Genomic DNA, 14,453 nt, shown 5'->3' with positions numbered 1-14,453 from the left:
GTAGTTGTTCTATGAAAATTCCCCTGCAGTCCTCTTACCTTTATGTGCTTTGCAAACAACTTGAGAACTCTGCAGTCTCCTTTAAATGCTGTCATTGACCTAGCAATAAAAAAAAATTGAAAAAGGAAATGCAAGCATCAGAGCTGGGATTACGACCACATAGGAGGAAAACAAAACTAAGAGACATCCTTCAATATGTTCGGGACATACAGTCCCCTTTGTGACTTCTGCTTGAACTCTGAACACCATGTACATTCTTGATTGCAACTTAATTAACAGGGATCAACAACTGGACAAACACAATAGCAAATATCAGTAGGGGGCAATATGGTTTAGATAAGCTTTTCAGATAGTATTTATTCTAATTCAAAACCACTGCAGAATATTACTGCTCAGATATTACTTTGATATGATGGATATTATTGCCAACTACGGATTAATGTTATTTTGATATTTTTTTATATTATTTTGATATGATTTTATAATACCATGATTCATATCATATTACTCCTATGATTACATATCTCAGATGTTACAGTGATACAGGCAGGAATGAACGTGTATGTGCATGTGCAAAAGGAAAGATCTGTGTACAGACCAACCTACAGCCCACAGAATCTTCCTGCAGCATAGCTGCTGGGAAAATGTAGGCTGCCACAGCCTTTACTGCAAAGACTGCCCAAATTCCATTCAACCAAACTTCATTTGTTGGAAAACTGGATTTGCTTTTCTGACACTCCAGCTTAGCACACAGTAATAATTATGTTCTGCATTAATCAAGCAGGAGGCAACACACTCAGTGTTCACTGAATGTCATTTAAGACAGCTTTCTATGCATGCTTTTTGCAGTGCACCAACTGTTTACTTTTCTCTTGTGCAAAGCTGAAGGTTTATATACATTTATACATATAAACCACTTAGGTTTCTGATGGTTATATCTGCATTCAGGGGCTAAGCACTTTGGGCACATCTGCCATATCTGTGGCACAGAATCGAACTTCCCAGCTTTCCCATCTCATGTTGCAGACAGATAATCACAGGAAATGGGGTCAACATACAAAAGAAAGCCATGAAAATTGTAGTGTATATATTAATTCATTGAAGTCACCAGGACTTCTGCAATGAGAAGGGGGAAGATAGATGAGTGAAAAAATTGGACAGGGAACACTGAACAACATCATCTCTGCACAACAGTTTTTCCAACCTAAGCCAGCTGAGGACATGGAAACAGACCTGGAAGTCCTCAGGCCAGACACACGTGTTGGTTCTTGTTGGCTTTCCTTGCCTTTGGTACAAAATCACAATTTCTAGAGGTGGACTGTGATGCTTTGAGAGTTTACTCTGTTTCCAAATATAACATGTCTGTTTCCCTAAAATTGGTTTTACACTTTATTTTTGGTTTTATAACAAAAACAACACTTCCATGCAACTGAGGTACAAAGTGTTACTTCAGTCTAAAACCAGACACCACACTTCCAGTTTAAAGAAGCAAGGGATGTCACATTACTTTGGATTAGTGAATTTTCTGGCTAGCAGAGGAGAGTGTCCCAGTTTTGCCTTTATGCCTGTGGCTCCAAGACAAAACCTCTGACTTACTGCCAACCTCAACATAACATTTGCTATGGACATACTTGATGAGTTCCAAGGAACGAAGGGCAGAACTGCAGATAACAAGTATCACCACTGACTTCTTCTCCTTGTGGTTTTTACGGAGTTTTGCCCACTTAGGACAGACTGCAATGAAAAAAATAAAACATGTACACACATGTATTACATGCCATAATTTTAGATTTCAAGAACACGTGATAAAGGGTAGCCAACAGCAAGAACACACATGCTGACTCCTATGAGGTCTGGATTTCTGGCAACAGTTTTACATTTACTCCTGGCTGAGAAACTGGAAAATAAACCACCCAAAATACAGACAGTACAGAAATATCACATAGCTGAACAAATTAGATAAGCATTAGAAATCACTAGTATGTAAGGTGGCAAGCCCATTGCATTAATTTGCCATGTACGGGAATTTGTATCACAGAAAACCAATTGAAAAGTAACTAGACCAGAAGTTCTGTATAAATATATATGAGAATACAGATTCTCTGGGTTCATATTAGCAAACAGCTGCAGGATTTCTACTGTGAGATAAGATATACACCTACTTACCAAGCCACAATATATTACTGACAAATAATCACTAGTAATCAAAAGAAACCCTAAAACATTTTGATCCAAGAAAAGGGATAGAGTAAAACAGAGCCAGAAAAACAAGACCCGACATGAAAAGAAGAAAAATAAAGCCCCTTAAACTTATTATTTCATAATTGAAAATATTTGGAGGTGCAGTTAAAAACTGCAATAGCATTGCATTAACAATGTTTTTCATACAGCTTTCATCTCATACAACATTTAACTTACTTTCCTTCAGGTAGGAAGAAAAGCTGTGGGTGAGATCATTTGCTGGCAAAAAGCAGGAATCTGAAAACGTAAAAGAAAAAATACTACTGTTGAGGTATTTTTAACAGCAAAAGGAAAATGTATGTTTGCAGCATCACCACTAGTTATACTGATAAAACCACAACTGTATTTAAATCCATCATCAATAAATTACCACTTGTGAAATGAAGACTGATGTACATCTTACTTCAAGAAGCAGATAAATGAAAATAACCTAACAACTCAATTGCAATTTCTTTCTCCCACCATGAAAACCTTGAATACAGGGCTGCACAGGTGTATTCACATACTTTAAAGTTATTTTTCTTATGCCTTTGCCACAATCAATCGAAGGTGTTAGCCAAAAGCCTTACATCTATCCATTATTTCCATTCAAAGATGGTGTGAGCAACTTGGTTTGTAGCTGATGCCTGGCTAAAGTCCTTCCTGCCTGTGTAGTTTCTTCAGCATAGCTACTCTCCACGAGAGCAGCCCAGCAAAAAGGGACCTGGGAGTACTGGTTGACAATGGGTTGAACATGAGCCAGCAGTGTGCTCAGGTGGCCCAGAAGGCAAATGAAATCCTGGCTTGTATCAGGAATAGTGTGGCCAGCAGGACTAGGGATGTAATTCTCCCCTTGCACTCAGCGCTGGTGAGGCCTCACCTTGAGTCCTGTGTCCGGTTCTGGGCCACTGACTTTAAGAAGGAGATTGAGGTGCTGGAGCAGGTCCAGAGGAGAGCAAGGAAGCTGTGAAGGGACTATGGGGAAAGTCTTATAAGGAGAGGCCAAGGGAGCTGGGGCTTTTCAGCCTGGAGGAGACTCAGAGGGGACCTCATCACTCTACAACTACCTGAAGGGAGGCTGTAGTCAGGGGGCGTTGGGCTCTTCTCCCAGGCAACAAGTGACAGGACAAAAGGGCATGGCCTGAAGCTGTTAATGGAGTGTTAATGACAAATTTAAACATAAGCTTCAGAAGGAGGGGTAGAAAACACAGCGCTCCAGTCTGCAGGAAAAAACAGTGCTGATCTACAAAGCTGTAGAAGTTTGTAAACTGCTTGGCACTCTAAGCCTTCAACTCCCAGAACAAAATAAAGAAATATCTCCATCCAACCCACGAGCCAATCCATATGGAAATGAGTCACTTCACCAGCCCAAAGGGCTCTTTTAATAAAAAAAGAAACCAAATTAATTTATTATTAGCTGAAAACCCCTAAGGTCTAAATATATTTAACACAAGTTTTTCAGTGCCATCTCTATGGGACTTCTCCAGGTTTTCTTGATAGAACACGGAAGCTGAACCTGCCTAAAGGGGTCAACCTAGAATAATACTTAGAATATCTAGAATAATAATGGATATTTAAGAAGCAACATACCCATCCAGAAAGACAGCTTTAAACAATGAAAAGAGAGAAACCACTGCTGGGCTAGAAGGCTCCTATAGTGGGCACAGGTGACTAAGACTTCATGAAGCATCAAAGGTGCATGCAGGTGAGTTACCAGGCAGTTTGTTCTTCATGAGCACTACCAACAAATAATGGACAATGCCTATACAATGACAGTGTGTCTTTATCTGCAGAGAAGTTCAGTGTTGCCTTCTTTAATGCAACCTCCAACTGACAGAAGCTGCTTTGCCTTTTCTATCACTGCCTTTTAAATGGAGACCAGTAGGAGAATATGGGTAATGTTTTCTTCAATAAGCTTAAAACTTGGTCACTTTACACTTGGACCAAAACTACCATCTCATTTCATGCTACTCCCTGAAAAAATGTTGCATTCAATAACTCATAACCATGTCAGAATGATGTCTAATTATTTCTTTGTCTACTCCTGTGAGCCCTGCATCTGGATCAAGTAAAATAATCCCAGAAACAAAATATGTGTTCACTTTGACAAACTTTTGGAAACTAATATTAGGACTCATAAAATTTCTACCAGGAAACCGAGCTCCGTACTTTAAAATAAAAGGACACATTTAAATTATGTTGGGGTTTTTTTCCTGTTACTCTAAGAAACCTTATATTTTTTTCCAAATTAATATCTCTACTTAAGCAGCAAATTAACATAGGATAAGAAAAAAATAACAGTAATAAAGTAAAACTCAAGACCTGTCCCAAAAATTCTTTCTGCTGCAGAAAAAGAGCTCCACAGTATAATGAAAAAAAAATTATTAATTTGTTACATATAGGATAATTTACCTGACAGCTTTAATTCCTCTATTTCAATCACTGAACGGTTTTCAGCAAAATGCTGACTAAGCAAATTCTGTAGATCTTCAGGGACACCAGGTTTTGGAGCAGACTTCTCCAGAATATCAGAAATTTTCTTCTAAAAAAAAAAAAAAATTAAAACAGGTAAGTTTGGCATTTCTATAACTTATCCTCTTTGGCTAGGTAACAATACTGTAAATAAAAGTTTCTTCCTAACTTTATAGAGTTATATTGGCTTAAATACCTCATAATGAAACAGGATTCCCATCAACTTTAGTGGGAATGCAGACTTCAGACACAAGTTCAGATACCTGGGTGAGATGTGGGCCTGAACACAAAAAATCTTGTGCACTCACCTGAAATACAGCTATAACAAAAGCATAACTGAAGCCTGGTTTTGTGACTTTTGCTGTTGTTACACCTAAGTGTCAGCTTGAAAATTCAGGTGTTTTTCTTAATTTCTTTTAATTTCTTATTCTTAAAGCATAACGATAGGAATCAAGTTTTTACATAAGTCTGGGTTATATTTTTAATAAAAGAGGGTAACTACCCACCTATTTTGGAAGTAAATATTGCTAGCTCTACTCACATAATACCACAGAAATGTGAAGAAAATTAGTTAAAAGCTCACAAAACCGTAAGTCACCAGAAAGGGTTCAGAAGCTGCTTTGTTCTTCCAAAATGTACAATTTTTTAAACCAAACTAGTAATTTTTAGAGCCTGGACACGAGGTCATAATTATTGTTATTTTGCACCACAGAAACATTAGAAAATAACAGGTCTGAATTTTCACTGAAGTACTGCTCTATTTTTTCCCCATAATGAAACAGACCATCGGGGTAGGACAGCTCAGAGTCCCTGTTCTCTGAATAATCCACCAGCATTTAAGAATATAGTGGATTTTCAAGATAAAGGCAGCCTGGAGAGAATGTCAAGACTGTGAAGCCTCCCTTCTTCTCACTGAGAAGTGATTCACTTGTGAAAGGCCAGATCAAGGTTTCTCCCCTGTGCAAACCAAGCTGGATTTGCCATCCTGTGGGGACATGGCAGCATAAGCCCCAAAGCAACAAGAAGCAGGAGAGGAGCGTGCTTAGGATGGAGAAATAGAGTATCTGTCTGTGAGGCAAAGTGAGGTTGCCTGGGCCTGGGAGCATTTTTTGGCAGTTTTGCAAGGGTGGTGGGTACTTTCAGTGCAAGCTCAGCAGAGTAAGGTCTGGGGCAGCAAGGATCAATGGAAGTTTTTGAGAGCTACAGGAATTTTAATACAGAGAACAAATCTTTCTTCATTCCTCTTTTCCCCTACTCCATACCACCACTCACTCTCCTCTTCCATTTTCCACCTCTCCATCCCTCCCTCTTGCCCAGTACACCCCAAATAGTCCCAGAACAGCAGCATTAGAGGCAGAATGATGAACAGGGAAGAGGCATTTGGTGGCTGCTGAAGCCACTCTGCCCCTCAGGGAAGGCAAAGTAGGCAGCTGCCTCTCCCAGCCATCTGACATTTCTACCTCTGCCTGTTCCACCTCTGACAAAAGCCAGATGTGTGTTTGCAAGACCCCACCTAAACCTCTGACAGAGAATACTTATGCCTACCTCTCAGTCCAATTTTTGCCTGGTGCAAAGCCCTTTGTAGTCCCTTGAAGACCTTCCAGTGGATGCCTGGCTTTTTGGCAGGTTTTTCCAGTGCCTGCATCAGTAGCATTCCTTCCAAAGATTCACCCTCGTTTAGCACCATTGTATTTTTCTGCTATGCAACAAATGCCTTCCCAAAGAATGACCAGAGGCCATCTGCAGGGCACACAGCCTTTCTATGAGGCTCACAACTGGGCCTCTGTATTGTTGTTCCCATCAACTACAAATGCTCATCTCAAGCAACCTGTCTCTTAGGTGACCCACATTTGGGAACCTCTTCTTTAGCAGACAGCAAGACAGAATTACCAGGCTCATTTTACTTGGTAACTCAGCATAAGGTGCCATTCCACGGGACTATTACATCATTCATTGGCCCACTTGGTTTCTCCAGGAAAATTATGGCACTCTGGAGGGGAGAAGCATGATACAAATGAGAAATTCCTTAAGAGCAACAGCAAGGACACCTGAGCAAACTCTTTTCCTTCAAGGAGAGCTGTGGGGAAATGTTCCTCATGCAGGAAGTTCTATTATTTTTCTTCCAATTCATTCCAGATGCTTAAAAACAAAGGGTTTGTTTCCCTCTTTTCCTGACTTTTGGAAAGAGCACTTTGTTTGGAATCCATAGATCAACCTGATAAATATTTCCTGATGGATTTTTCGAAAGGCTGTGTATGTCAAATTAGTGGCCAAACCTCACTGAAACCAAAGGTGAAACTAAGGGCCTATTGTTTGCCTGAGAACTGGGGTCTTTTTTGTTAGGTTTGGTTCACCTATCTCTCTTGTGGGATGCTTTTGCTTTGGCAGCAGTGGAACAAGTACCCTGGTTACTTCTGCCAGAGCTGCATTTTAAGCTAAATCCCAATCTTCCCTCTTCCCATTCCTTGGATGATTAAGAGGCCTGACATAATACAAAAAGGCCAATGCTCAGCCTTGTGAGGGGGCCAACTATTTACAGTCTGCCCTGAAAGACAATTAACTTGTCTGGTGCCATATAATTTCCATCTAGACTGCAGAGTGTGTATGTTGCTGAGTATGGAGCTTAGCCAGAGGGACAATACAGAGCATTTATTTATACACTTATTCTATGAAGAGAAGAACAAGCAAGAGCAGCTCTTGGCTCAAAAGATGTAACAGCAGCTAGAGCCCTAACACACTGATGAAATGGGGCTTATTCTGCAGCTACTGAAATTGCACTTTTCTTTGATTACATTTTCCCTGTGTGGAACACTTGCAAGTGGGGTGTAGTCAGAACCCCTGAGTGGAGTATAGACTAGTTCAAGTTGGGAGTGTGTGTTTTGAGTGAAGTGAAAAAAGTAGGAATTTCTATTCTTCTCTAAAAGAGGCACCAACATTATAACCACATTACTGCTCATATCCCCAGGTTTTTCAAGTTCTGAATCTTGCAATAGCACATACACCCACTGCCCAGTCCCCCCCCACACTCTAGGACATTCATACCTTCTTTCGCCTCTTTGTCTTTACAGTGCTCTCTTGTTTTTCTTCAGGCTGACTTAGAAAACATTCTGTAGGCTGCATAGCACATGTTAAAAAAAAAGAAAAAAGAAAAAAAGATTCAACATTAGATACCTGTTCACCCAGGAGGGGGTGAGAATTCACTAAAGAGAGGTGTAAAAGCGGAAACATAAATTCTAACGCTAGTCAAGGGGTGGGGGAACAAAATAAAACCAACCTTCCCCATGTGTACAGGGGATCAATTTCTTAGTTACATATATCTGGAGTAATTTTGTAATTGAGATCTAAATTGTAAAACAAGAGAGCAGTAAAAGAAGAGAAATGGTGAAAAGTAGGTATTAATAAATTTAAAAAAATATTGATGAAAACATGAACAAAATCTTTCAAGAACTTTATATTTTTAATCTCTGTTATTTTGTGTGACCATTTTTCTAAACTTTGCCTAGGGTACTCTAAAATAACTGGTTATAAGGTGAGCATCCAGACCATGAAAGTTAAAATGGAACTAGGAGAGAATAATTGGAAACAATCATGCTCTGAATTTCTTTTGACATTTGTAATGCAAAATTTAAGGAAAACATGTTTCAGATTTGTTCTGCCCCATTCTTGCTTTGTGTCCTCATTGCAGGCAGGGTCAAATACACACAAAAAAAATACACACACAAAAAATACACACACAAAAAGTACACAGTGTTTTTCAGAATAACCCTCATCCAACATGTGTTGCTACTATTAACCCTCTTTTTTGCCTGAGCGCGCAGGCTGAGCTGGTCCATTTGTAACAAAGTCCTTGTTCACATATGCCAGAATAAGGATTTCTCCTAAAATTGCCCAGAAGAGAGGAAGTGAGGCATAGGTTTTCCTTGCTTTCTGCACAATTCTCTTTTCTTTTGCCTTCTTAGGGACTTCCACTTCATTGAAATGCAAATTAATCTACACAGATGGCCTTTATAGCTTAGTAAATGACTTGGTGAAGACCAATGGGAAAATAGGCTGAGCTGAAGGAAAAAGGTCCTTGATAGGAGAGTGCATTTGGCTGGGAAAATCTGCTCTGTGAGAAACCATGGAGAAGTCTCATGACATGGAACATTAAAAGCTCAGGAACAGCAAATTCAGCACAGCTCCCTGTGGAAGGTCTGGAGGAAAAGTATCACTAGTAAAGGGAGCCTAACCAAAAGCCAGAGAAGCTGCTCCTTCATTCCTCTGTGAAGACAGCTTCAACAGGGCCAAGAGGGGCCAAAGAAAAGCTAACAGAAGTTCAGAGCATCTGAGCCTTTCTGAGCTCTGAGTTCTGAGGAACTACCAGAGAAGGCAGCAAAGCACTTCATGGCTGGGGATGGAATATAATGTAGCCTGGATCAAAATCCACCCATGACAAGTTGCAATTGGGACTGCATCTTGCTCCAGCAATAGAGATCTGTCCCTGTGATTTTCTCAAGTATAAACAGAGAAAGGATACAGATAGTAGAAATCAATGGGATGACTGTAAAGTAGAAACTCACTGCTGCTAACAAAATCTTTCAGGGTTAACATAAGTTTTTTGGGTTTACTTTTGGTTTGGTTTTGTTTGTTTGTTTTTAATCTTTGTCGACTCTGATACATGTGCTTTTAAAGCACTACCTTATGTTTCTTCATTCCTATTCCTACCATTTTTCATTCCCTATTCTTCATTCTTCATCCCTATCCCTACTAATAGCAGTCCCAGACACTGAGACTGAAACACACCTACCCTCTGCCTTCAGTTGATGCTCTATCCTTACACATCCCAGCTGTGCATAGATAATTAAAGACCACTTGGCAGGCGTTTTAATTGTAATTCCACATTCAACATCATATTTTATGCAGCGAATCAAACTGTAGATTGATTTAGTAAAGGGACCCTACCAAACAATCAAAAGGCCAGGAAGGAACCAACTTGAATCTCTTTCCTCCAGTAGAATATGATGGTTCCCTGACCTACAAACTATTTCACCATATCAAAAAATGTCACTGATCACTTTGGGCCCATTTCCCCCTTCATATATATTAGGAACTGTTTTACATAAATCTGGAAAACACTCCCAAATGGTATCAACCTGAGAACAGAATCCAACCGTGCCACAGACCTGAAAAATTTTATCTAAGAAAACCAGAATTTTCTCACAGATAACCCTTCATTCGTGTGCTTAAAAGTACCGCTAAGTGCGTGGCTTCTTTTTAGAAGGCAGTATGTAACCATTTCTTTCAACAGCAACAGAAGTACCCAATAGGTTTGTAGTCACAGAATCACAGAATCACAGAAAGTTAGGGGTTGGAAGGGACCTCGAAAGATCATCAAGTCCAACCCTCAGACCCCAGGGTCACCTACAGGAGGTCACACAGGAACGCGTTCAGGCGTCATTTGAATGTCTCCAGAGAAGAAGACTCCACAACCTCCCTGGGCAGCCTGTGCCAGTGCTCTGTCATCCCCTTTTGGGGTTTGTCACAAAAAATTTTTCCTTGTGTTTATATGGAACTCCTATGCTCAAGTTTATATCCGTTTCCTTTTGTTCTATCATTGGGCATAACTGAGAAGAGCCTGGCCAAATGCTCCTGGCTTTCTCCCTTTATGTATTTATAAATATAAACGAGGTCCCCCCTCATTCTCCTCTTCTCCAAGCTACAGAGACCCAGCTCCCTCAGCCTTTTCTCATAAGAGGGATGTTCCACTCCCTTCATCATCTTTGTGGCTCTGCACGGGACTTTTCCAAGCAGTTCCCTGTCCTTGAACTGAGGGGCCCAGAACTGGACACAATATTCCAGATGTGGCCTCACCAGGGCAGAGTAGAGGGGGAGGAGAACCTCTCTTGACCTACTAACCCCCTCCACCCCCCTTCTAATACACTCAAGGATGCCATTGGCCTTTTTGGCCACAAAGACACATTGTTGGCTCATGGTCACCCTTCCAGCCACTGGTAACCCCAGGTCCCTTTCCCCTTCACTGCTCTCCAAGAACTCAGTCCCCAACCTGTACTGGTTCCTGGGGCTATTCATACCCAGATGTAAGACTCTACACCTGCCATTGCTGTAATTGATTAAATGTCTCTCTGCCCAACTCTCCAGCCTGCCCAGGTCCCTCTGAATGTCAGCACAGCCTTCTGGGGTCTCAGCCACTCCTCCCAGCTTTGTGTCATCAGCAAACCTGCTGAGCAGACACCCTGTCCCATCATCAAGGCCACTGATGGAGATGTTGAACAGGACCAGACACAGCACTGATCCCTGGGGCACTCCACTAGTCACAGGTCTCCAGCTGGACTCTGCACCATCAATCACCACTCTCTGGGCTCTACTGTGTAGCCAGTTCTCAATCCATCTCGCTGTCCATTCTTCACTCCCACATTTCCTGAATTTGCTCAAGAGGATGTTATGGGAGTCTGTGTCAAAAGCCTTGCTAAGGTCAAGGTAGGCTACATCCACTGCTCTCCCTGCATCTACCCATCCAGTCACAGCATCACAGAAGGCTATCAGATTAGTCAAGCATGATTTCCTCTTGGTAAATCCTACTGACTGCTCCTGATAACCTCTTCCATGTGCTTAGAGATGACCTCCAGAATGAGCCACTCCATCATTTTTCCAGGGATGGAGGTGAGGCTGACTGGTCTGTCATTTCCTGGATCTTCCTTCTTGCCCTTTTTGAAAACTGGAGTGACATTGGCTTTATTCCAGTCCTCAGGCGCCTATCCTGTTAGCCCTGATCTTAGCCAAAGCCTTGCTTCCTCAGAGAAGCATGTTAAAATTCAAAATTATCTCCTTTACAGCAGAATGCATGTATTTAGGCACAGCACACTATCAGCCCAGCAATAATAAGTCCACTTTATTCAGACATTATTAATAATGCCATAAGAAATATAGAAACTTCATGGTGGTGAATGGCTGTAAACGCACAGGTCTTTGATGATCTGCAGTCTAAAATATTTAGGCATGTGATCTAGACTGAACTTTTGACCCTTATCCAAATGTTAGTTGCCTACATATTCACGCAATAGCTCTTTGCATGCCACCCTTAAAAAAAAAGGTCATTCACATGTTTTTCTTATGCAAGACACAGAGCAGACAACCTACTGGTTTTTGACAAGACTCCCTTGAGCTCCATGTTTTTAAGCTATTTTTATATGGAAGTTCTTAAAATGCAGAAAACAGGAAATCTGTGCCAAGACCATTGATTTATGAACTAAAATGTCATAAATTCCTTGTTTGTTAATCATAGACAGAACATAAATTATTTCCTGTATTATATTTCTAAATTTTTTTTTCTTTACATGTTGGCAAGTTACTGGAAATTCAAATGTAGAGTGAATACATTCTTGTGTGTGTGAAAGTTTACATTCTAGGTCAGCTATAAACTCTGACTTTTGGGGTTTGTCACAAAATAAACACATCAATGCACCATTCAGATTGGACACATATTATTAATTTCATTGTAAGCCTGAGGACAGCCTACAGACTGGAAACATAAATGTTCATAATTCTATTTGGTTGCCTCCTGCCTGGCCTTAAGGTGGCAAGTCCACTTGCAGAAGACCTTCCAGCCTGTAAATGAGGCAGGGATGAGTAAAATGCATTAGGTTGTATGCACCAGAACCACAAAGCTACTAGGTTTCTGTAAATACATCTCAGTTTGAAAGGTTTTTGCTTTAAAAGACATGCAATAACAAATCCATGACTTTGAGATCCCATGAAGCATTGCCTCCTGGAGTTCCATGGCTAAACATCAAATGACTCAATTCCAATATGCAATAATCTTTATATGACAGGAAGAGCTGTGGCAGGTGTTCTGCAGCAGCTGAGCAGTCCCAGTCAACCTTGGCAGGATAACTTGTGTGGGTTATCCTTTCTAATGTTCTCCTAGAAAGAAAAAAAACAACTCCCCCCAACAAACAGTCTTAACTTCTAAATGCTTAAGTGAAGATAATGTGATAAAAACGAGCTCCATGAGCTTCCTCACTGAGTTGAAGTCCTCAGCATCTGACAGCCTAGTAAAGCATGTACTGAGGCAATACAGCTTTCCTGCATTGCTCGGTTTTCTCTTTCCTAATAAAAATGTGTAACAAGTTGAGATATTTGGCTCACACTTCACCTTTGGTCTCCTTGGAAAGGACACCCAAAAGCAGAGTAATTGCTACTGTGTTGTTACACTTCTCTGCTACAAAAAAAAAAAAACCACCCCTGCAAATGGTTTTCATTTGGGCAACTGCCTGAGCATCACACAGTGTATTTATTATTGACCTAGGGGTCAAAACTAATATCCATAACCTCATGGAGAGACAGCTTCCATTATCTGTATGGTATCAGACATGTCTGGTATCAGGAAGACAGAGGAAAATTACCTTTCAAAGAACAGACTTCCTAAAATCAGACCTCTAGTGGACTGTCACTTTCTCAAGTTGGGGTGATGCTGTCTGCCAAAGACCTTGCTGCCTTTTCCTTGGATTATTCCATGTAATGCTGAAGAACACAGTTCCTACTGCTTTTAAAGGAAGCTTTTAGTAAAGAAAAGCTATGAAAACAGCAGTCCATTTAGACCTAAATTATTCTTCACTCGGACCTTACACAGAGGTTGTGTCTGGGTAGGGGTACTGTATAACATTTAAATAAAGCTTTCAAGATCTTGTGCATGCAGAGAAAGGAAAAAGATTATAGGGGAGGACACTCAGTAGTACCATTCAGACTCTTATAACTAGACAGTCACTTTTCAGGAGACAGGCCTGGCAAACTCACAAAACAAAAGTGAAGTTATTATCAAAATTTACTGGAATGCAATCACGTCCAAATAAGGCAAAATAACTTTAAAAACCCATCTTATTACATTGAAAGATCAGAAAAAGAGTGAAGAAAACTGTCCCTTTACTGAACAAAAGGGAACTATGCTTCCCTATGCATTATCTCTGTGCTCTAAACAATTGCTGAATTTACAGACCCGCTTTCTTTTCTTTGTCACAGCAGGCTTGGAATCTGAATCTTGATGTATTGCTGTCCTCTTATCACTTGCTTTCTCAATATGTTCATCATCTGAAGGATCTAGTGAGAAAAAAGAAGAGGTTTTGTTATTATTTTTCAAATCCATCTCCTATCTTTGCATTCAAAAATAGGGATAAAATCTACAGCTGAAAGGTTGTCACAATAAAACAATCTCAGGATTGGCAGTAAGTACAGCTGTAACAGATTTTGTTATCATATCAGAACACTGGTATTTGAAATTTATTCTAAGAAAAATCCCAGGATTCCCCTGCTCTTCAAAGTATTACATCTGGCAGGCAATATATTTCTTTATCTTTCTGGAATGCTGCACAGTGGGTTACAGCTGCAGCATCACAGCTAGAAATACCTAATCCTTCCAAACCCTCCCTTGAATCAAGATAAGCAGTGAAAAATGAAAGATGATGTTTTTGATAAACTATGTAACAAGTCACATGACATCTTTCCACATTATTTCAGAACAAGCAAAGCATAATTTTGGATTTGTAGTACTGCATTCACTATGTGTAATTACAGACTTATCTCATTAGACCCAAAATAAGCAACAGCACTGGCACTGAACACTAATGGCACTATGGCCCATGGGATCACTGTTAAAATACATCTTTCTTGCTAAGTTTGCTGACACTTCTTTCAGTATTAGCCATCTCCTAATAGAAGAAGCTTTGCAGATCAAGGAAGGAAAACAAAATCAAACACAAACCCAACCT

General features: G+C 40.3%; 1 protein-coding gene across 7 annotated transcripts in view; it reads right to left on the bottom strand.

Moving 5' to 3' along the window:
* The window catches only part of CMSS1 (cms1 ribosomal small subunit homolog), a 226,931-nt gene that overhangs the window by 7,383 nt on the left and 205,095 nt on the right, over positions 1-14,453 (bottom strand). For all 7 annotated transcript variants that reach the window (XM_071758647.1, XM_071758661.1, XM_071758669.1 and 4 more), the window contains 6 exons: positions 13,685-13,785; positions 7,735-7,806; positions 4,633-4,762; positions 2,419-2,478; positions 1,632-1,734; positions 39-99 (listed from right to left, as the gene is read on the bottom strand). In XM_071758647.1, the coding sequence (XP_071614748.1) occupies positions 39-99; positions 1,632-1,734; positions 2,419-2,478; positions 4,633-4,762; positions 7,735-7,806; positions 13,685-13,785 (527 nt within the window). The remainder of the gene's footprint in view (positions 1-38; positions 100-1,631; positions 1,735-2,418; positions 2,479-4,632; positions 4,763-7,734; positions 7,807-13,684; positions 13,786-14,453) is intronic.

The sequence above is a fragment of the Heliangelus exortis genome, chromosome 1 (genome assembly GCF_036169615.1).
Source record: "Heliangelus exortis chromosome 1, bHelExo1.hap1, whole genome shotgun sequence".
NCBI lineage: Eukaryota > Metazoa > Chordata > Aves > Apodiformes > Trochilidae > Heliangelus > Heliangelus exortis.
Note: the sequence above shows the minus strand (reverse complement) of the source record. Positions and strands in the feature narration are given on the sequence as shown.